The following is a 23,744-nucleotide window of genomic DNA, read 5'->3' on the forward strand; positions in this document are numbered from 1 at the left end:
TTGTGCTAAAGTAGGAAGTCAGTTGGGTCAAGCCACATTTGCCAATGTTTGTTCCCCACATGGAAATCCTTGAGTTTGTTGCTTTTTGCTGCTTTCACCAATGACAGGTTATCATTAACCTGCCATTGGTTAATCACGTTTGTTTACTTTAGTGTTCACTGGTCGTAATGTTAGGCCTGAATGGGGTTGTAATGATGCGATGCAATAGTCCACTCCATGTTAGCTACAATTCCACCAACTATACATCTACAGACTTCTTATCGCTTTCATGTAAAGAATACATATTAACATAAATGTACGAGAGACCTTTGACATTTCTTCTGTCTTTTTTTCACCAGGTCGTTGACACCCCATACTTGATCAACCCAGAGTGGAAGAATTTCATTCCAGGCTACATGTACAATGACTCTGATCTGGAGCTCACATCGGAAAGCTTGTACAGGCAAGGAAAACTCAGATATATTATGTTATATATTAACATTTTGCAAAGTTCTGTTGTGATCCCAAATTTATTTAAAATTTATTTTCAAATAAACATATTCAGGTTTTTAGCAGGTGTTCAAATGCAAAATGCTTTCAGTTGAGGTAAACACATGTCTCTTATGCAGACCATTAGAAACCCTTTTTAAGCAATACATAAACAACATTGCATATGAAGTGGAACAGCAACGCAGAAAACAAGATCTTTAAATTATAAAGAAATGTGGGGTGACTATGAACAGCAATGCATTCAGTGTTCTCTGTATCTATCTTCTTTATATTTAAAATCTTAGAAAGCATTGATGAATGCATTTTAAACTTTTTTTAAAACAATTTCTGTTAGATGTTGGGTTATCGACTAATGAGGTTACTCATATTTTGCTAAAACTTTCTGCTGTGGCACATTCATTGCTTGTGGCATTGAGTCTCCAGTTGCATATTTCATCCACACGGAAGGGGGAATGCAAATGAAAGGAACTGCAGTTAACTTGCCGTTGCTAATTAGTGTCATTTTTTACACTTTAGTACTGCTTTTCTGCAGCTTACTTCTGTATGATTACATAAGCTTTCATCATCCTCCTGCTTGATGGGGATTCATAAGTACGCTGTGATGGCAGACCCAAAGTCATTACATTTACAAACAGACATGGATTTAACTTTAATAAGAAAACTCCTCTGACTGAGTCCAGTTGGTTGCTTAAATGTTAGTTTTATAAGACTGTAGCTTTTTGAGTAAATGATCCTGCTTCCAATTTTGAAACACATCAGCTCTGTAATTCCAATCAATTACACATGATGGCAGCAAACATTTTTTCTCAGACTGGTATAAAACTGATTTTTTTCTCTCTCTCCCCTTTGTTTTATTGCCTATATGTTTGACATTTTCAGTACTTGCAAACAGAACAAAGGCATCTACTCTGCGCTGCGTCTGGATAAAGTCTTCAACATCTCCTCGTTCCTGAACACCACAGTGGTTAGTAATCACAACATATATGGTACTCTATAGTATAGATTTATTCTGTTGGTGGAAATCATGTACAGAAAGTAAATAAATCTGATAAACACAGTTACAGAAGTTAGAAAACTTTTATTAAACTGGAAAAGAGCTTCAAACATGTTGTAAACATAAACATGATAACATAGTTTTATGAATGAGCTTCTTTCAGTTCTCATACTGATGATCCCTTAAGTCAATTAGATTGCAAAAAAATGTGAAGTGTGGCATTCCCTCTACGTTCTGCATCCTTGAATCAGTACTTTGCTGAAGAAGCCATTTATTTACATTATACACATAATATTTAAATGTGTGAAAAAATGTGGACTGCCTGACAGTTTGTGGGATGTGATACTCTGCAGGAAAAAAAACGGACTAAATATTGTTTTGAGTGGGATTATATGATCTTCTCTGGCTGCAGCTATTTATTTCTGCTGACAGCTAATTTTGAATGAACAAAATTAAACAATGTGGAACAAGGTCATGCACAAACATTTCACTAATTTCCCATCAACATATCAGTCAGTCACCAGTGTTATATAGAGTAATATCAAATTATGAGCATCCTGAAGTAACAATACATTCTTGGAAGTAATGATGGTTCATATTACAAATAAGTCTTCATTAGAGCTCTCCTATCAAGTCAAAGTCAGAAAAGAGGATTGTATTCTTGATATTGTAATACATATTTGATTGGCTGTCTGGGAGAACCAGTGTAGTTATTATCCAATCAGACTTTTTGTCCACATCACCAAATCAAATCACGAACATAAAAATTCCTTTGGATATCAATAATATAGCCATATTTGATTAATAATAAAATGCAATAATCTGATATGAAACAATTTGAACTTTTAACCATTTTATGTTATCTATGATAGACGGTGTTTTTGATGTGGAGAGTAACATCTTAATAAAAAGTCAAGACAATACCAACTGCTCATCATCTTCCTTCTTTCTAAACCTGATTATACTGTCGCTCTTTGGAAGATAGTCTCTTCCCTTTTGATTGGACTCTAAAACAACATTCATTTTTACCCCACTGAAGAAAACAAACACACAGTAAAAACTTATATGACTAACATTTTTAGTTTTCTGGAAAATCCTAAACTTTTGACGTGCCCATACAGTTATCCTAGAAACTGGTTTACTGTCGCAATGTGTTTTTTTGTTCTCTTTATAGTGGCACAAAAAAACATCTTTCTTGGCTGGGAAAGCAGACATTTTTTGGTCAAGGCATTCTTTTTCAATTTTTTTTCTGCAAAGACATGTCTGAGAATGATGACTGTGGTTTTCAGAAGACCTCAAAATAAAAGAAGACCTAATAAAGTCTTTTGTAGTTTCTCCTATTAATCCAATTAGTCTTGGTGCAAACAGGGACAAATTCTTTTTTATAGCACAAATGGAAAGCAAGAGATTCTCAAGTAAATACCAAAGTATATATTTCTTATCTCTTATTATCTTCTTTTTAAAAAGTTTCAAGTTAAACAAATGGCATAAAAAGAACAAATTCCCATGATGCAATGGTACTCCAGTCTTCTTTGCAAATATGTTCGAGCTCTGCCATGTTGCATGACAATCAGTCTTTTTCAAGCCCTGTCACAGATTCCCTGTTGGATTGAGGTGTGGACTTTCACTAGGCCACTCCAGAACATCCACCTTGTTGTCTTTGAACCATTTCTGTGTAGCTTTAGCTTGGTGCTTCAGGTCGTTGTGTTGCTGGAAAATAAATGTTCTCTGAAGTCATCATTCTCTGGTAGATGGAAACTAACTGTCCTGTAGGATTTCCTAATATTTTGCTGTCATCATTTTACCTTCTACCTCTACAAGCCTACACCATGTAGCATGCTGCCACATTGGTACAGACATCTGCCCTGTTTAGACAGAAGATTTTGACCTGTAAATGTGAAAGTTGAGTTCAGGGTTTATATTCTCACCCAAACTTCTGATCCCCGGTTGTGTTTACAGTTCACTAAGGATGTGGTGCGTCAGCTGGAGAACTTTCGGATTGACCTGAGAACGATAATCCTGTTAGAAGCAGAGGGGAAGCAGAACCTCCTAGATTTCTCTGAAGCTGGCTTATCAGAGATCAACTACGCTGACTACCTTGATGAGGTGACATATACTGTGATTGTAGAAACACATGAACAGGAGAAAAGCATGCTTTCTTTGGTTGGGTTTGAATAGTTTTTATTTTTGGGTTATAAATTATTGCAATTGTTAAATTATGTCTGTGGAAAAAATAGATTTAAATTATTTAACAATTGACTTATTAAGTTTATCAACACCTAAATCAGTTAACAAGCTTCAGGCAGAGTTCTGTGAAGGACTGCTAAAGCTAAATGATCCAATAAGGATCCAATCCAGGCCAAAGGTGTGAAGGTTTGTGCTAGAATGTGACATTTGCTCTTTTCATCAATCAGTCAGCTTCACTTTAAAGACCTGAGACTGAGGGCAAAAAATGAATTATCCTACAGACTGAATCTACAAGCAAATGTGTGAAATGTTTAGTTTAACTTTCATTCTCTCAGTCAGAAGCTTCTGATTTCTGAGTTGTACAAGGAAACAAGAGATTTGATCTGATTCAGTTGCATTAAGGTGACCTAAAAGCCTTATCTGAAGAAAAACACGATAAATTACAATCCCATGTTTTTTCTGTACATTGATTTGAAGAATAACTGCAATTATTTCAAAATGTGTGAGCAATTTAAATTGAAAGTTTTTGTAAAGCTTTGACCTGCATGTTGGTGGCAAATTAAGAACAATGTCTGGATGTATTAAATGCAGAATTCAAGAATTAGTTTTAAGACTTTCTGCTCATAGCAGTCATTAATTATGTAAGGGACAGGGGCAAATTGTTCTAATCTTTTATGTAAACCACAAATATGCCTGAAGAAAATCACTGTATAAACTATAAATTCTTCACTGCATTATCAATACTTACATGTCTAAAAGATAACTTTCTATTTAATAAATGTGTGTGCAGCCATCCAAGCTCAGTGTTTGAGTTACTGATTTCTTTGTCTGCTTAAGGTGAATAAAGGAGTCACTGTGGTGGATGTTCTTTCATTCGCCAAAGAGCTGGAGTCCCAGACAGACCTGATGGTAAGGAAGCTGCTCTGCCTACATTAGCTGATGCACCAACACTCAGATTGTGGACTTTCATATTATTTCACCTCTGCACAAGAGATTATTTTAATGCATTTCTTCTCTCAAATTGTGGTGGAGAGTGATCTTTTTAACTAAGTTCTTTTAACAGATGCTGCTACACAGATACTGGTGTGCTTTCATGCAGAATGATTGCGTTGGCAAAAACTAAATATTTGTGCACTTTCAAATGCAAAAGCAAAATGCAATTATTTAAAAATGGGCAGTTTGGTAAACTGGGAAGATGTGTTTTTTTAAAAAAGGATTACATTTCTAAACCATTTGATTCTTTCCTGATGTATGATGCATGAGAACTAAAACATGCATTGTTTTCTGTTATGTGACCAAAAGTTTAAGAAATGCCTTGGCGGCAGGAATCTCACAAACTCAGTCTTTTGTTTCTTCCTCTTCTTTTAGAATAAAACTCGACTTGTTTTTTTTCTCCTTCTCCAGCCCAGGGGACCTCTGCAGGCAGCTCTGAAAGGCCATGTGGCCACTCTGCAGCGGATCCACAGACAACAGATCACTCCAATGGAGCAGGCCATGGTAATCCCCACTGCGTGTCCCAGATACTTTCAGCAGAACTCGGTTTTGACCAGATTTGCATAGTTATTCACCCTAAACCACATAAAAACAATACAAAAATGATGACATACACTTTCAATATGTAATGGAATAAATCTCTGATAAATACAGTTAATATTAGAAGAAAACATGTAATTTTCTCACTTGCACCAAACAATGAAGACATAAATACTGTAGACTCCATCCAGGTGAGCAAACCTTGGTGGATTTAGAGATGTTGTACTGGAACTGAACGTATGCAGTTAAATTTTCTCCCCCCATAGGATTAAATTGTTTTAGGTTGATTTAATTATATATTTCCTTTTATGAATTGGAGCTTTGTATCTTGTAAATGCAAAGCTTGAGATGATATTTGCAATTAAATTAAATTTGCTGCATAAATTAGCAAAACTGACTTTTGTACTTCAGCATTTTATGTCCGTTGCCTTAGTTTGGTTGGTGTGATGGTCATTTCACCTTTTCACCATTTTGTATTTTTCCCATTGCTGTCTTTTCATAACAGCTTTCATGCCCGAGAAAGAAATTCTCACTTTACATTTTGTGCTGATTTTACATCCATCTGCTTTAAAAACTCTTTATTTCTGCTTTTACAACCAGTAATTTTAAGTAATTATTCCACGGTAACAGTCTAAGGTATAGAGGTGTGATTATATAAAATGTTGCTTTGTCTGCTGTTCTGTAAAATAAAGTAGCACTTATTGCCTCTGGGCTTGTGTCAGAACACATTAAATATGAAATATTTAGATTTATTTTCTCCAGTCTGTCAGATATTATCTTGGACGAACAGATGCAATCATTGTTGGTTCTCAGCACAACATTTATTTATGTTTTGTTGTTTTGTTTTTCTCTGTTCACCATCAAGAAATATGTTAGAGCAAGGGTAAGCACAAGTCTATGATATGATATGCATTAACTGTTTTATTATCTGGAGCTTTAAACAAACAACCTGTCTTTGACATGATATTTTGTTGCAGACACACTTTTTATTGTTGTTTTCACAAACTTGTAGTTGATGTCAAAAGTATTTGTGCCAAAAATAGTGCAAAATATCCACATGATGAGAATAAATGTTATTTTTTTAGACAAAATAAAGGGACAGTCCTTATTTGTTTTATGTTGTGTATGTGATTATGTCTTTGCATTGTGGATATTTGATTTTGGAACAAAATCCCCCAGCATGCCAAAAATTAAATCAATGTTACTCATTGTGTTTGTGTTGCTCTCAGTTTTCTGTTGGTCTTTAACTTCTGAACCTAATGTATTATTTTTTGTTTTCTCTAAGAGTGCATTGAACCAGAGTATGAGATTCCTGGAGAGGACAGCTTCTGACCTCCCGGTAAATAAACCACTATCAAAATTCATATTTACAGTCACATTGGTACTGACTAGTTTGTCTTTACAGAACAAAGTCACAGATGTTCTTGAGGCCATTGAAGCTGCTCAGCACCTCATCTCCCAGAATGCAACACTTTTAATCAATCAGGTAAATGTATCTGCTTGCTTAATCTCAGTGTTGTGATTGTGTTAAACTAAGAGCTGTTCTCTAATTTCGTACAGGAAACAAGAAAATACTCAGCAACCATTATTGGCTATTTCAATCAGTACATAGAATGGGTCAAAACATCAGTAAGTGTTTATCTACCATTTTCATATTATGTAAATTTAATGTTTTATGCATTATTTTGTTCATGTTTAGTGAAAGGATTTTCTGCAGCATGAGTTACGAAAAAAGCTCAGTATTATATGGTGGAAAACAAAAAACTTGCATAACAGTTTTTGGGGTAAATATAGAGAGGACAAATATAAAAGCTACAGCTCCTTTAAATCTGAGGAATTTACTTTGAGGCACGATGGTTTCTGCTGCAGTAAAGCCAAAGGAATTCAAACCAAAGTGAAAAATAAAATATTTTAGCTCTGATTCTCATATATGTCAATAAAACCTTTTTGTTTCAGTGTCAATGTTATTTTTATTGTTGTTCAGGAACAGTCAGAATGCACAGATGTGTCGTGCCACAGTTAAGAAATTTTGTGGTTATTGGAAGTACAGTGGTGCGACAACATTTCCTGTTTACATCCTTTGTAGTTGGCTTTGGAGGTTGCACCATGCAAGCCCTTCAGCAACATCTTGGATACAGCGCAGATCATGACCTGCAGTTTCCTGGTGGATTCTATGGTAACAATGGCAATAATAAAAATAGATCCCACCTAATCAAGCTTCATGCAGTTTACTGCAGATCTCTGTGTTTCAGTACAGATGTTTAGGTTTAACGCTTTAACCCCCCAAGGTCGAAGTGAAACAAATCTAGTTGTTCTGCAGTGCTATCACTTGCCCAAAGTGATTAAGGTCAATATCTAGATTCTATGTCTGTAAATCAAAACCAAATTAAAAACAGCAGTTCCAATGCATTTCAAAATTAGTCACACCCGTTCAACTTTTACACATTACAACCACAAACTTCAGTGCATTTTAATGTGATTTTAAGTGATTACTTACTACAAATTGGTACACAATTTTATAGTGGAAGGAAAATGATTCATGGTTTTTAAAATTTTTATTGTCTTTACAAATAAACATTAAAAAGCTTAGCAGGTATAAATACTTTACAAAGCAAGGCATTGTAAAGTATAACTTCATATAAAATTATGAAAAAATATAATTATAAAATATTTATAATTATAAAAATATAATTCTTTAAATTATCTTTTCGACAGAACACTTTCTGGATGGGCCTGGGCTGCAGCACATTATTCTTGCTCCCAAGCGTAATACTAGCTGTGAAACTAGCCAAGTACTACCGCAGGATGGACACAGAGGATGTTTATGATGAGTGAGTTATTGCATTTATCTTTCTTCTCACATGTTTGTATTATATCTATTATTACTATAAAGTTGCAATTTTAGTTCTTTTATGGCTCAATTAGATCTAAATTAGTGCACATACTGTATATTTAAAATATTTGATGGTTGCAGGATATCCTTCTATCTTTTAGGCTTTTCTTTTGAGTAGCTGAATATAATTGGTTAGTTTTCTGGTTTGCTTTATAATGCGTCCTTTAATGGGTTCTAAAACTGTTCTGTACTACTAAACTTTTCTATTTTGATTTATTTTCTGCTCCGTTTTCTCTTCCCTTTAGCTCCTCTGTTTCTGGGACTTGGCATTTTACTTTGTGATAACCATTCCTACTATTTCCATCATGTCATATTTTTCATTTTATTCATTCTTCTTTGTCAAGCACTTGGCACTTTACAAAGAAAAGACATTGATAAATTAGTCAATTCTTATTTCTTCTTCATGGGCCTTTTTCATGTTCAGACTCTGTGGACTCATGGCTTTATCTACAGTAGTAGTAATTGTAATATCTCAGCTGATCAACTGCATCTCCCTCTGTACAATCAGTGCTGGATTGCACAGAAGGACTTCTGATGCATTTCTTTTGCTGAAAATCTCAATAACATTTTTATGTTCCTGTTTTCTGTGTATCTCCATAGCGTTGAGACAATTCCCATGAAAAAGTAAGACGTTCTTCCCCAACCTCCTTTTCATTTTAACTTCTCTCACTCTGTGCTTTTTTCCCCCAAGTAATGTATATAGAAAGCTGTTTACTAAATTCTTGGTGCTCGTTTGCATTTTTGAGCTTCAAAATTGCTCATGTGGGTGAACGATGTGGCTTTTTGTCATGTGCTATGTTTAAGAAGTGCCCCTTACAGTACCTTTCATGAAGGGCTCTAGCTATCATTCAAGTGTTTTTTGTAAAAAGAAATTGTGTAAATAAAACACTAAGGTTTATACTCAGAACATATTCATCTCTTGATATTGTTAAAAGATGTATCCACATATAAAGGAAACATTTTTATTCAGCATGTCGCATTTCTCATTTTTCATTCCATTTTTGTTCACGATGTTTTATTTTCAGTATGGAAATTGGTAATAATGGTTATCATAGTGAGAGTTCACAAGGTATTCCTAATCCTATGATGACAAGGTAAACTTCCTATTTATCCTGCTAACTGCATGTCATGGTGGAGGTGGATGCATGCCTGGGAAGTTGGTTTTATATATAATATGGCTGAACACAGTGCATGCTCGCAGAGGGAGTCATTTCAAGACACGCACATGCATAAGTGGGTGTGATATTGTAGCAGTGGTAGCTTTTATTAGAAACAATCCAGAATCAATTTTTTTTGGTGTCCATGATAAAAAATGCTTTAAAATGAATTTCAGCAGTGGTTTAACATTTGGGGTGGAGTGTGGGATTTGTTGATGAGCATCAGATCATAGCCCCACTGTTTTCTTTGAGGCTGAAATATGGAGCAGAATAAAGAACGATTCCTTTATTCTGTCAACTTGAAGACTGGGGATTATTGGAAAACAAATACTAATAAAGGTTTGTCACAGAGAGTATCTAAAGCTAATACGCATAACTCTGTAAAAAGTGCCATTTTCACAATCAACATTTTAAATATCACAACTTAGAAATGTAATTGCAATTTATATTTAGTGAAAATACTTGCTTATCTCAGTGAGCAAAAGTAAACTACAGGTGAGTATTATACAAATAAGAGCTGGAACATCTTGATGGAGAAAAAGAAGGAGCACATTTTGTTACTATATAACAAAAATTATGGTCTTTACTCTGAGGAAAACTATACCCTCACTTAAACTCTTTTTCATCAAAGAGAAATTAGGGTTTCATTTCCCAATAATCAGTCTGACTCTTCCACCTTCCAACAATCATAAGAGCCTTGAGGCTGATGAATCTGTCTGCTACCACTACTTCACTGTCATGTTGTAAATGTTCTGCTTGGTGGTTTTGAGGGAATCTACCATATTACTAACCAACTGCTTTCTTTCTGACGCTGGGAAGTTCCTGTGGAATGAAATGAAACCTTCTCCTGTTTCCTCTCGTTTAGTGTCGGCCAAAATCCGATGAATGTACACCTGATCATTTTGTTCAGAGAGAGGCAAGCATGTTGAGCTTTACTGTGTCCCTGGATGTGGTGCTAGTTTTGATTTTCTTTTCTGAATCTAACCAGATGCTTAACTGCTTGTTTTATCTTTTTAAGTTGCATTTGGATGCAGATGAGTTTGCACCAACCAGCAAGATAAACACAGAGAGTAAAACATCTAAATGAGGACTTGCTCTGACTTGTTGCGGTTTAAAAAAATCGGAGTTTCATTTCCAGTTTGAACTTGCAAGATTAATACAACTTTTTATTAAACCTTATCTTTCTATTTGAGTTGCATTAAGCTTTTGGAATGAAACTCACACGTCAATAGGAGTATTACATAATTTAAAACCTGTTCTAATTGATCAACACTAAACTACTCTGTTTGCACAGTAAGCTACTCAGAGAATGTTTTGCTCTCTGTTGTATGAACTGCTCACCCTTCTCCTCTTGCCACCAAAAGGAAGTGGATGTAAAATGTTGAGTCTGTCTGGTAACGATTTTCCCTGTGTGTGCGTGTTTGTTCCTGTGATGGTAGCGTCCCGACATATGACACAATGAACAGGTTTCCACGGGCCTCGGCTCCTCCGAGGCACATCGATTGGTGAGAGTCAGCTCTAGCTTGGCTCTTGAAAGGTACTGGTAACACAAAACGACGACTGTCTCTCTAACACCGATTTCCTCACACCTCTCCTCACAGCTGTCCTGCTGAGTCAGCGATCATCTGTTTTAAATCTTATATTGCTAATGTGCTAACACTTTTAACACCTGTTCACAGCTTGTTTTAGTGCTTTTCTGCTTGCTGAAAAACCATCATGGTGAGAATGACTAAATTTACTGTAGATGCTCGTGACTCAGTGTTTTAGAGAGAAGAAACCTTCAATTTTATTTTGATTTATATTTAGGATAATATCATGCAGTTTAAAAAACGTTCTCTAACGTGTCTACTGGCTCTTGTGAGTGGTTGTGTTCAGTTAGTGCGTGAGATAAGTGAAACCCTTTTATATGTAGTTACCTCCACCTAACAGCACCCTCCATGTTGAATAAAACCACTGGAAAAGTTGTGTAATGCCTTAAAAAATAGTATTTTATTCTAGTATGTCTTACAGCAGCATCATCTCACAATGACAATAAAATAGAAAAAAAATCGAACCTTTAATTATAATACATTTAGTCAGAGAGGAATGCTGCAGCATTGTTATTTTCTTATAGATTATTGCAACTACCTTGAAAGACCTTTTACATGTCTTCAGAATGTATTAGTTTCCACTGGTGTTGAAAAAATTATTTGGTGAAATGACAATTTGACCAATTCTGAATTTTGTGAAGATATCTGATCTCTGAGACTGCAGAGATACATTACAAATTTTCATTAGTATCTAAGGAACTGCAATAAAAACTTAACTTATTTTAGGGATATTTTTGTTTTGAAATATTTTCTTGCATTGTAATATCTAAAGTATCTTTCTCTGCTATTTGCCCTTGTAGTGCCCTTGACAACTGGAATTAAACGTCATGGTAAGGTTTTATTGTGTTTTTTTTTGTTTCAGGTCGCAGGTATTTGATTGAATGTGCAACTTCAATAATTGAATGAGTTTCGACTGACTGATCAATACAGAGGATCAGACAGAGCCACTGGCATTCTATCTAATTTAGTCTTAAAACTCTGTTCAGTTTTCCAAGTAAGATTTTGCAGCATTACAACATTTTTGAAAGTAGCTTGTTGTCTTGATGATAACATCTGACTGAGGTCATTTCTATTGATTACAAGTAAGATAATTCCCTCTCTTTGAAACTTCATTCTGATCTGTTTTAATGTGAAAGTGAAGTGATTGGGCTTTGTGTTCCCAGGCAAAACACACAAGTTAACAAAACTGACAATTTGGAGATTCACTTAGCTAGCAACACGTTGGTTAACTCCAGCTGATGCAATGGTTGCTCCTCATTTCTTAGACATCATGTGGAAAGACACATCCCGTGGTTGTGGAAAAGATGTTAGTCTGTTTAAGAAAGGTCAAATCATTGACATTAAGCAGAGAAAAAAACTGATAAAATTACAGAATTGGGTTAAATGTCAAATGAATATTTAAGAACCTGAATAACAGTAGAGAACCATTGTTTTCAGGAAGAAATGTGGTTTAAAGAATCCTGAATGATTATGATTAGGGATCTGATTAGGGATCTCTTAAACATTAACAAATAGAAGAAAAACAACAGTATAACTTAAGGTTGTTTAGTAGTGAAAATAAGAGCATTTCTACAATGAAGGGGACTCAAGAGTTTGGGCCTGAACAGCTGTGTAGAAGTTAGAAAACCTCTAATCAGTGAGGCTAACTAGAAAAAAAGCGTCAGTTTGCAAGGGAGCATAACGTTTGAGTTCTGGAGCAATGCAAGAAGATCAAGTTATATTATTAGTTCAGATTTACCCTCTTACAGTGTGATGGGCCATGAGGGTAAAAAGAGAGGCAGATTAAATGATGCCCATTTTTTTCCCGTGATAAAGTTATGTTTCGTGATGGGATTCATCATTCAGGAAGCATCAGACACCATTTTTACAAACATCCATCCATCCATCCATCCTTCAATCAATCAAGTAATCAATCAATCAATCAGAAGGCTCACTACAGTGGTCGCACTCTTCCATCGTCAATGCAAGATGACATTTATTTATAACCAGCATTACATTCATTACAAAATGAATGTAATGCTGGTTATAAATAAATCTTGTGACATTGCAAAGCTTATTGTGACCTTTTTTATTTGGTTGGGAATTTTTTTTGGCCAGAGAGTATATTTACAAAAATGTATTAACAACTTATGAGTTAACAACTCAAAATGTTCCTTTTCATTTATTGTAGCTCACTTGAGGAATCTCAAAATACGCTGGTTTCTTCACTTCAAAAGAAGAACACAGAAGGTCCTGCTTGTTCAATGATGCAGATCAAATTCTCCAGTTTGGTTTCTGCCGGCAGGACGCTCACCTTATCAGCCCTCAGCATCAATCTGAGCCAGGTTTCATCTACATTTTCCAGGACTGTTGTGTCTGTGTTTACATTTGTTTGGACACAAAACCAAGCTGAAAAAGCCCTTGAGAGGACATAACATTGACTGTTGTGTTTGCTCGTTTTTATGAACTTTGTGCTCAAGAAAAAAGAAGCTGGAGAAAGTTTTATTTTCTTCCTGCAGTTAAAAAGGGTGTTGCACTTTCAAAGTGAGTGTCAAAAGACAGGTTTCATAAAGATCTGATTGTTTTGTTGAAAAAAATGCATCCTTTTTAACTGAAACACAAGTGAGCTCATGGATGTGATATTTTATCTGTTGAGAAAAGGCTTGTGTGAACAGTGGTATAACAACTTGTGGAGAGAATTTGTAAGAAAACTAAGCATGACTTTTTTTATAGCTGTTTACAATATTTTCATACATGTTGGTCTTGTTAATTTTAGGTGGCTATGGGTCAATTTTCCTCTTTGACAATTCATAACCTCATTCAAATTGAGCCATTTTGTCCCCAAATTCTTCAATATATTACCTATAAATCACACTACTTGTATCCTGTTGTTCAAATCTCAGGAATAGTTCAATAACAAAGATGCAGTTTTATTTCTTAAAAAAATTATATTGCACCCTTTTTTCATTGGTTTTGACTCTGATATCTACTTGAACCTGTCCCACTGGAGTCACATGACAAAAAAGATTTTTTACAGTAGAAGCAAAATACCAAAAATGATTTTAACTCAATGGTCAAATTGGGTATGAAATGTCCCCTGACTGAATGTTGGTATGCAACATCCAATGACAGATGTTGCATACTAACATTTGTTGCATAACAACAACAGATGTTGCTGTTGTTGGTATGCAATAACTATTCAGCGTGAAAAAGGCAAAACTGGAAAAGTATGAAATGACAAAGGGGCAACATGACCCACCTGTATGTGAGAATCACTGAAGAGGACTGTCTGCCTTTGGGATGTTTTACCATAACGTTACAGTTAAAAAAGGCCATATCACTATGTTAAATATAAACAATCTAGGAACTGACAGCATTAAAATGCCCTTTCTGTACCATTTAAACTTGTGTCAGATGTTAACATTTAGCATTATTTGTAATTCAGAGTGGTAAGTTGTTCTAAAGCTTCTACTTGGAGTTTTAAATACCAAATCTCAGAATTATTTTGAAGAGTGGGTTTAGAAAAAAAACACAAATTCTTGAAGCAAGGGACCCATATGATCAGTCATCTTCCTTTGTTATGGTAAAAAAGCCCCATCACAACCACACAGTAACACCAAATGACAAATTCTTACCAAATGCATAGCTGATGTGTTTTGGTTGAACTATCCATATAAATAATACAGTACAGTTGGAGAATAATAGTAAAAATAACATCTACTTCTATTTCCTCTATGTACCACATGCGTTTATTTTCAGGTCTTTCCTGCTTTATGGTACTCATAATTTTAAAGTGGAAAGTTAACTGAAGCCAAATCCCATATTTTTAAATAGTCTTTCTGTGGCACACTTTTTGCCCTTCGCCTGCTTTTTTGTTAAACAGTACTTCTACTTCTGAATACATGGAACTTTTGAATGTGTTCATTCATTAATTGTTGTTATATGTAGAGGTTGAGCGAGAATTATGCTGATATTGTTACATCAGGGAGGCCAATCAACATATCCTATATCTCATATTTCTATATAGATGCTTTCTCCAGTGAGAGCTTAGACAATCAATTTATGGGACAAATGAGCATCATCAATCAGATTGTTAAAAGAAGTATTTTTCATGGTTTGCACAGATCTGATTTATGTGGACTGTGAAAAAAGCAATACCTGCCTTAGCAACCAAAACTTGGATTTTGTTCGTCACTGTCAATGCACAATAACTATAAACATATACCAGGTAGTAGATTATATAATATGCATATATGAAGACTAACAAAAGTCAGTTTTTATGCGAATCAAATATATATATATATATATATATATATATATATATATATATATTAAACTGTAATGGTAAAGGCTCGTCTAAATTTAATAATTTATCCATAATTTCTATATTACATTTGTTTTATACTCCCAATAAATCCGTCTTAGATCCAAGTTTGATATTGTTTTTAAAAGACAAGCCCATGGGCTTGAATAAAAACAAACAAAAACAATGTGTCAATTAAGAAGTCGCTAAAGAGAGTACTAACATTTAACAACTTTTAATTAGGTTACCATGACAAGGATTAAAAATTAACCAATTTTTGTAGATTTTTGTGCACATCTGACTTCTATAAAGCCTGTAATTGTAATTTGCTGTAATTTGCAGTAGAAGTACTGACAATATTTACCAATGGTTTACAAGTTATGCTCTGCTACACTGACTTTACACACTATTTTGAATAATTTTATTTCTCCAAAGAAAACACTGACTGCCATGTTAAAATGTCCCAGCTGTGTTTTTCCATAATGTGAACTCAGCTGTGTCTCTTCCCAGCGTTCTCTTTTTTTGCTTGCTTCATTTATAAACTTAGTTTTCCTCAAGGTGGACATTTTTAGGTGATCGGTGTGCTCATGCTGACTATCACAGTTTTACTCCTTGCTGGAGTCTGGTAACGCATTTATGGGGACAAATTCACAACTTAAGTGCTTAAACTAGGTATATATGACAGCTTTGGGTTGATCAGATGAATGGGTTGCTGGTTTGAAATGTGATGCTGAACAGTTGGGCGATGATGGATCCAGGAAGATGCTTGTTTTTTATGTGGATATTAAAAAAAGTGTATAAATTGTGAATAAACTCTCCATTTCAAGTTATTTTCTCTTCCAATCTTTCTTTACCTTTTTTCAGCTTGCTCTGTATTTTGGGGTAACAATATTTTTGACATGTTAAGGAAAAGAAAGTAATTAGTCAGTTTTCCTATTTTACTGTGAGGCAAAACATGGAATGTATAATTCTGAGGGCTAAAAACAGGAACACATGTTGAAATTAATATAAATTTGTTGCTAAATGGGAACTGTGTGTAACAATGGAGCAGATGGTTTTGCACACTTTAGCACTATGCACATTCCAACGTGATGGTTGTACTGCCAAGCCAGAACCCTGTGGGTTGCATTACCGGTCAGCTATTTCAATAAGACATTATTATCCTCTTCCATAAGCTTGGCTTCAAAGTTTTCTCAGGCACCAAGCAGGATGCAAATAAACACTCAAAGAAAAACCACACACAGACTTTTTTCTGTCTGAAAACCAGTCAAAAACAAAGGCCGAGTTTGAGAGAATTGACTTTATTCATATTTACTGAAACACTGAACATTGTGGTTATGTTAAATAATTTAAAAGTTTAATCTGATTTCTCAAAATGTTGCAACTAATTGGATTCATATGCAATTATGGTTTACAGTTAAATGTTCTGTATCAGATGAGTCAAAATCACGTCATACTTGGTAATTAAAGTTAATGTAAGTTGTAAACCCTGCCCTTTTGGGGTGTTACTAGTTCAAACACTGGGTTCCTTCACTTTGTTCTAAAAATATTTAACTCAACTTTGAAGATGAGGAACACAAATCATTGCATTTCTGATCAAGTAAAAAAAAAAATAGCTCTCTGTTTTGTTTAGTTCTTGCAAAAAATTACAATTGTTTTGGTCGAAACAGTAATCTCATGTAAGACCCTGTGTGCCATATGTGTGCTTCATCCTTCCTTCCTATTTCATGCATTTTCTTGTGCTTTCTTAATTGGCATGGCCATTACTGCCTCCCTTTCCAGTCTTGTCCCTGCATGTGTGTACTCATGTTTCTCTGTGGCACTGTCCTGGGTTTATGTTTAGAGGGAAATGATAGGTTACCCTGCACAGTTATGAGCCTTAACTGCCACTTAAAGCAAACAAGAGAGGTTCAGCTTTCTTTTTTCTATCATATTTCACATTTCTAATTGAAATGTATGCATCAAATTGGAAACTGTGACAATTTCTGTTTGAGCGCATTAATCCAGTGTGAAACTGACCTATACATTCTTAAAGTCAGTAAACATAAAAAAAAATAATAATTCTTCATCTCGGTTGGTGGTTGTTCTTTTTTTTATGTGAAACGATCAAACATGAGAATCCATGTTGCATCTTAGTGGGCTTTGCATACATTTCAGCAGAAACTAATGTGGCTTTTCGCTCCTCCGCCCATATAACCACTTTTTCTTAGTCTGACTCATTTTTTGTTCCCTAAAGCTACTGTGTGTCTGCTTGCCCAATAAATACCAAGAGGAAGCCTCAGCTCAAGCAGTTCCATTCTTATCCTGCTCTCGGCATCTATCTGACACCATGTGGACCCAAGCCACTGCTCTGCTGCTGGCCTGCTGCCTTTGGCCAGCTGAGGCACAGGACGAAAGGAGACAAAGCATCTGGGACAATCCCGTCAAGTTCCAAACCAAGGCTAAGGACAAGTGCACCATGATCCTTACAGGCCAAGGAGAAAACATAAAGCTGAGACTGTCATGCCAGGGCAACAGACGTGCCTACTGGTGTGAGTATATGGGGAGACCTTACACCTGCAGTGCTTTCAACAAAAACCCCAGGCACTACTTCGTCCAGATGATGTGGGTCCTCAGGAAGCAAGCACACGCCTGTCAGGGTCCTAGGGAGATCAAACCTCACATGTGCAGGAAGGCGACTGATGAATCTCAGATGATCTTCTCGGCTGGTCCTTTCCTAAGGTCTCGGCCAGCAGCGCAGCCATCAAAGCAGCCTGGAAAACCCCAAAGCTCAGCTGCACGTGGAAGACCTAATTTGACAATGAAGACACCTTTTAAAACAGCTTGGGATTCAGGGAAAGTTAAAACCACACAGAGAGCCAAATCACAGCCGACGGCAGCTCCGACTGAGAGCGCCCGGAGGAGAATGGCTCAGCAGTACTGCTGGAGGTCCCTGCAGGGCGTCTGTTCGTTTGTAATTGGTTGGTTTCGGAATTAACAAAAAAGGTGAGCAGCAGAAAATTCCTTATATCTTTTTAAGATATAAATCCTGATTACACAAGTATAATCCTGTGTAATCTTGTTTGCTTAAATGTTTTTTTCGTTCATCACTGATTCATAACGATCAGGATTTTATATCTTTCTCTGCATACAGATTGTGCTGAATTGGTGACTGAAACCACCAGTGGAGGAAAAATCCAGGCCAACTATTTGTTTTGAAACATCTATAGCGCCCTCTTACGGAATTAGCCTGTTACTACAGTGGCTGTTACATTTTTATTTCTCTGATTTTACGTGATACATTTTTCTTTGGAAATCTTTAGCAGTTTATTTTATGTTTTGCATGAAGTAGACCTGTATGAATTAGAACTGCTTTAACCTGTGAAAAGATAGTATAGATGTTTGTGTTTTTTGGGATATTTCCTATAATTAGCTTGAATATTGTTTGTAGCGATCAGAATTTATGTTTGTTGTTTAAAAAAATACTTTCTCTCTACTGGCATTTTTTGAAAAATATATATGGACTGTGAAAATGCTTTTAAATGAGAAATAAACACTATTAGTTAAACAATTCTTATCCATCTGCTTTATTCACAAATTCCCCCTCCCTTCAGGGAGGGGGAATTTTTATTGACAATTATTGGCATTCATTTCTGAAGATAAATGTCTCAAAGACCAAAGAAAGCCTTCATTGTCGTTGTTTTTATTTTCCGATACCTCGGTACTGTTATTGATAGTCATTTAACTTTTTAATTCACATACAGCCTGGACTAATTCATTTAAATGTCAACAGTATATGTATTTTTATTGGAATTGCAGAACTTTAACATTGACTGTTGTTTTTTGTTTCACAAAGTTTTAATATTATTTTAATTTTATTTGCTGGTTTATGTTCCTCAACTTAAAAGATACAGTAAGTCTAGACTAAATAGATTTATAGTGATGAAATCTTAATGCACAGGAATAAAAAAAAACAAAATAAAGGTCATCCTGTATATTATGTCTACATATTGGTGCCTTCTGATCACATATACATGGTATTGAATAGCAAGAGAAAAAACTACAAATATTAATTTCTTCTTTTAGTATCATATTAACAACTTGACCTGATTTAATCAAACTTTGCATTTCTCTTCTTCTACTTTGCAGTTACCTACCTTGTGTTTATCTGTTGCATAAAATCCCATTAATATGCACTGAACTTTGTGGCTGGAATGTGACAAAATAGGAAAACATTAATCCTCCTGCTTCATAATTCATGAGCCAAACTAATGAAGTAAACTAAGGAAGAATGACCTTCATGGTGTAAATGCATTAAACCCCACTTGTTACATTTTTTCTCATGCTGAGGCACCTGGCACATTTCAAAATCATTTTATCTTCACTGCACCTCACAGATGTTCAAGTGAAGGACTAAAATGTCTCAGATGTCAACTTTTCTTAAAATTGCAGAATTTCATGCTGTGTAGCTTAGATTTCTTGAACCAGCAAGCTCTTTCTGAAACTGGAAAATTCTCTTAAATGTGATTCCTCGGCGTAGGTAAAGTCAGATTTTCATCACATCCACATTATATATATACATTTACTCCCTTTCAGTCAGAGAGTGAGGCACAACGTACTACCATTCAGCTGATTTATCTTTGTGTAATGGTCATAATACCTGATTTTAATACAAGTAAAGTTAATTTGTTTTATTTTGGGGCCAAATGTGCCTGGACAAAAGTTAAGCTTAACCCTCTATGGCATGGCGTTGCCCTCAGGCAACAAACCACATAGCTGTACCTCACATTGCTCCTTTATTTTATTTTTTGGGGGGCATGATTTTTGACATATTTTTGTCCAAAAAATAGTTCTTTTATGAATATAGTTTTTGTTTGATTTGTATTTCATTTCTCATAATCAGTGTAGACAATCTTGGTGTTCTAGACCAATGTTACCCTGAGGCAACAAACCCAAATCTGGTTCCAGGAGGTGTCAGAGTCCGATTTTATGATTGACATGTAATTAGGGACCACCAAGCTCCCAAAGAATGCAGGAAAATATTTCTTCCCCACAAAAATAAAAAGTCATGCCATAGAGGGTTAATTTATTTCTAACCACTTTTGAATTCAGTAAGTATATACGCTTGGACGTTGTTATTGAGTATATGCATATATGTGTGCGTGTGGGCATGTGGGTGTGTGGGGGGTGTGTGCTTGCATTTGATACATTGTGTGTGTGGCTCTGGGTTTGAAGAGGATTGCTGACTTTGCAGCAGCATTTGCAACCTGCAAGAAAACACGAGAGAGCTCAAATGTGTCGGGACAGCAAACTGAACTTTCTCTGAAACGGCAAGTAAGTTTGACCAATTTTTTCAGTAAGCCTGCTCTGTAGAACTTTTCCACCAGTGCTCCTGGTGGAAGTCTCTAGTTGTGTTTTAACTACAATAAATTTAATTCATTTGATATATTAGCATAACACTAAGTATTAATTTTAAATGAATAACATTAGGTTATTATAGACATGCATACATTTAAGAGTTTTAAAAATTAGTCTCTTCATTTCTATCACTGATATTGTAAAGTTAGAATATCGTTTTTGCATAATAGTTGTCATTTTATATGTATTTAAATCAGTGGCAAAAGCTTCTTTTTTGCTAAAGTGTTATACATAGATTAATGTAAACTGAACTCAGATTAAATAGGTTCTCTTTTATGAACCTACAACATTTGTGTAAATCTCATTTTGAAATCAGTCCCTTGGTTTCTCAAACTCAAATAGGAGTGAAATGCTATTTTAAAAAGTTTGATTATTCTCTCAACTCTTCCAGAATGTTAATCTAATAGTGGCTTAAAACAGTTTTCTTTGAAAAGTGCATTGTGAGTGATACTGGGTCATATCTCTAATGAATTCTTTTGCAGGGGGTGTTCTGTGGATTTCATGGCTCTCCTCACCAACATAGCCATCCTGATGGTGCTCGCTTGTATTTCCCATCAGATGATGTTGGGCAGCTGTCAGAGGATCCACGGACGTAGAGGACGGGGGGACAGAGGACATCGCAAGGAAAGATCAGAACTGAGCCGTGTGAAAACGGCTGGAGGCAAACTGGTCACAAAAGATGGTTCACGTTGCACCTGGACTGCAATAGAAAATGATCCATTGTTTCTCTTCATTACTTGCAAAACTGGCGAAAACAGCTTCATCTGTAGTTATATTGGCAGACCAGCTCTTTGTCCCCAATATACATCCAAAACTTTACTCTACTGGAAGCAGATTGCCAGGGCTCTGAAGAAGCAAAACAGCCTGTGTCATAATGAAAAGTTACTGGTGAGGGCAGGCATGTGCAAACAAGCCCCCAGAGAGGCTCACTTTAGGCTCGTAGTTACCCAGAAGGCGGTGACTCCCTTGCCTTACATTCCAGCAGCTCCAGACACAGACGCCAAATCCTGCCTGCCTAAGAACAAGAAACTGGCCAAAGAGTTCTGCAGTGACTCCTGGTCTAGTGTTTGCACATTTTTTTCCACCATGGTGAACAATTATGATTGCTGAGATAGAAAAAGGCTTGGCTTGTGTGGTCACTTCAGAACATACAGTATTTAAGTGTATACTTCATGTAGCTTGTGGTCTTGTAAAGAGATTGTAAGACTCAACTTGTAAAGTGATAGTCACTGCACATTGGAAATAAAATAACACTGCTTATTCTACTTGCATGAAAATATGTATTTATATGATAGAAACTAAAATGTTATGTGAACTTTAAAGTCATTTTTTTCCCATTGTAATGATGAATAATTAAATCCATCCAAAATAAATCATAGCCATCCACACAAGCTAAGTTTCATCTTCGTTATTTAATGGGGACTCTTAATGAAGCAGTTTTACTGGATATTAAAAGGCTCTTCATATATTAAACAACAATAAGTTACGGGTAATCAGAAAGGTGTGTTTTTGAGCAGTTTAAATCTTTGTTTGTAGCCTGTGAGCAGTTGTGGAAAATTATTGTTTTGAAAAATTAATGCAGGTGTACCCCAAGGCTCAGTTCTTGGTGAAACTTTTTTCCAGGTTATATATATTATTTACCATTTACATATGCAATCAAACTGTGCCAGAGTTCACTTTTAGTGAACCAATACCTACTGTAGGTTTGTAGGCGGACCAGAGTTTGTGCATTAAACCTCCCCAAACAAACCTGACTTTCTAGGCAAGCAAACTAGAGTTTGGTGAAAGCACCCTAAATGTCTGGGCAGTTATCAGATTAGCTTTCTCAACTGATCATTTTTTAGCTATTAATCTTTTTTTAATGTATGTTTCTCTTGGTTACATTAATTCAAATGTCTTTAGGTGTGAAGCATCCATGCTGGGTAATGTTATTTTATGCCAGAATGTGTAATATCAAGTTCAATCAGAGTGCTTTAGTTTAATTTCTAGACAGATTTCAACCTTGAAAATCTACATGAGAAAATAAACATTAGCTTTTATAAAGTATTTTATTTTTTTATTTTCAGGCTGCAAATTTTTAGATTTGTCTCCTTTTGGTCTTTATGTAGCTTAAAGTTCCTACTGGTAATAATCTGCTCATACTTGAATCATCAGCAGCACGCAGAGTGTGGATATCAGCATTCAGCAGTCAGACAGAGGTCATTAAAAGCAGACTTTCAGAAACCACCGTGGCCTGAGGCCAGGCTGGGATTTAGGAGGGGGATAACTTTATACTTTTCTTTTGATTTAGTTCTGAACTCCTGCTGAAACATAATGCAATCCCTACAGCTGATATCCATCGAGTTCAAAAACTCAGCAGGCTCCCTTGTGCTCTTTGTTTGAAATTTGTTTTTGTAGAAAAAAAAGAAAGACTTAAGCAATGTGGCTAAAGAGAAAAGAAAATTAGAAGGCAGTCACAAAGTCAGGAGGATTGCAGGGAAATCTAAAAGTGTACTTAGGGAGGAATTTTACTTCAAGCAATGTAATAAAACCCCACCTGCTGAAAGCAGAACACCACTGTTGCTGGGAAGGTTGGATAGAATAGAATAGAATAGAATAGAATAGAATAGAATAGAATAGAATAGAATAGAATAGAATAGAATAGAATAGAATAGAATATTTCTTTAGTAATAGCATTGAGGTATGTAGGTGTATCAAAAACTAAAAGCTGTGCAAATAACACAGATTTGCAAATAACGTTTTTTAAGATGAGTATGAAAACAATGCCATTTAAATTGCAAATGATTATTGAGCTTATTGGTAGCAGTGATGGTTGTAGTCCAGCTGCAGCTCCTCTGTGCACCTAATTCTGCTGATTCACAACTGGTGTGTTTTTTCTTTTAAACTAGTTTCTCAAAATACTCCACAGGTGCAGTCCATTTAAAGAAAGAAGGATCTGTGTCTGAAGAGTAGGTTATGCTATTATCACTTCAAACAATTCTCTACACTTGAGAGTTTTTAATTATAAATAAAGGTTGGTTTGATGTTTGACAAACAAGAAAGACTAATATTTACCACCTTATACTTGCTAAAGTTAAAATGTATTACTTTTTGGAAGGAAACAGCCAGAAACAAGAAACTACAAAATCTCTATTTAGCCTTTGAAACCTTGACTCTAATTTAAAAATAAATACCTTTAAAAAACCCAAAATGTTTTTTTAGGTTAGAACAGTGATATGAAAGG

The 23,744-nt window shown here is 35.5% G+C and overlaps 3 protein-coding genes across 15 annotated transcripts in view; all 3 read left to right on the forward strand.

Annotated features, from left to right (window-relative positions):
- The window catches only part of LOC102232194 (prominin-1-A-like), a 62,008-nt gene extending 46,054 nt beyond the window's left edge, over window positions 1-15,954 (forward strand). For 2 of the 13 annotated variants that reach the window (XM_023328691.1, XM_023328692.1), the window contains exons 14-28: window positions 339-442; window positions 1,369-1,453; window positions 3,443-3,589; window positions 4,508-4,579; window positions 5,075-5,167; window positions 6,069-6,086; window positions 6,489-6,542; window positions 6,609-6,689; window positions 6,764-6,832; window positions 7,290-7,379; window positions 7,919-8,034; window positions 8,697-8,720; window positions 9,122-9,190; window positions 10,693-11,672; window positions 13,013-15,954. In XM_023328691.1, the coding sequence (XP_023184459.1) occupies window positions 339-442; window positions 1,369-1,453; window positions 3,443-3,589; window positions 4,508-4,579; window positions 5,075-5,167; window positions 6,069-6,086; window positions 6,489-6,542; window positions 6,609-6,689; window positions 6,764-6,832; window positions 7,290-7,379; window positions 7,919-8,034; window positions 8,697-8,720; window positions 9,122-9,190; window positions 10,693-10,762 (1,092 nt within the window). In that variant the 3' untranslated portion in view covers window positions 10,763-11,672; window positions 13,013-15,954. Of the gene's footprint in view, window positions 1-338; window positions 443-1,368; window positions 1,454-3,442; window positions 3,590-4,507; window positions 4,580-5,074; window positions 5,168-6,068; window positions 6,087-6,488; window positions 6,543-6,608; window positions 6,690-6,763; window positions 6,833-7,289; window positions 7,380-7,918; window positions 8,039-8,341; window positions 11,673-13,012 lie in introns of those variants that run through there. The other 11 variants (XM_023328695.1, XM_023328697.1, XM_023328693.1 and 8 more) reach the window with 9 other exon arrangements.
- A 1,426-nt stretch (window positions 15,955-17,380) lies between these two features.
- LOC102238121 (fibroblast growth factor-binding protein 2-like) lies at window positions 17,381-18,628 on the forward strand. The gene is made up of 2 exons (XM_005800601.2): window positions 17,381-18,109; window positions 18,258-18,628. Exon 1 carries the CDS (start codon window positions 17,454-17,456, stop codon window positions 18,099-18,101), a length of 648 nt encoding a protein of 215 aa, XP_005800658.1. The 5' UTR covers window positions 17,381-17,453; the 3' UTR covers window positions 18,102-18,109; window positions 18,258-18,628.
- A 1,710-nt stretch (window positions 18,629-20,338) lies between these two features.
- LOC106699675 (fibroblast growth factor-binding protein 1-like) lies at window positions 20,339-21,904 on the forward strand. The gene is made up of 2 exons (XM_014469350.2): window positions 20,339-20,437; window positions 21,004-21,904. The coding sequence occupies exon 2, from the start codon at window positions 21,023-21,025 to the stop codon at window positions 21,629-21,631; it is 609 nt and encodes a 202-aa protein (XP_014324836.1). The 5' UTR covers window positions 20,339-20,437; window positions 21,004-21,022; the 3' UTR covers window positions 21,632-21,904.
- Window positions 21,905-23,744: the final 1,840 nt, after the last annotated feature.

Source organism: Xiphophorus maculatus, chromosome 23 (genome assembly GCF_002775205.1).
Source record: "Xiphophorus maculatus strain JP 163 A chromosome 23, X_maculatus-5.0-male, whole genome shotgun sequence".
In the NCBI taxonomy this organism is placed as follows: Eukaryota; Metazoa; Chordata; class Actinopteri; order Cyprinodontiformes; family Poeciliidae; genus Xiphophorus; species Xiphophorus maculatus.

Excerpts from the sequence above, each read along its gene's own strand:
- LOC102238121 (XM_005800601.2), top strand. The coding sequence starts at position 17,454 with ATGTGGACCCAAGCCACTGCTCTGCTGCTGGCCTGCTGCCTTTGGCCA.
- LOC106699675 (XM_014469350.2), top strand. The coding sequence starts at position 21,023 with ATGGCTCTCCTCACCAACATAGCCATCCTGATGGTGCTCGCTTGTATT.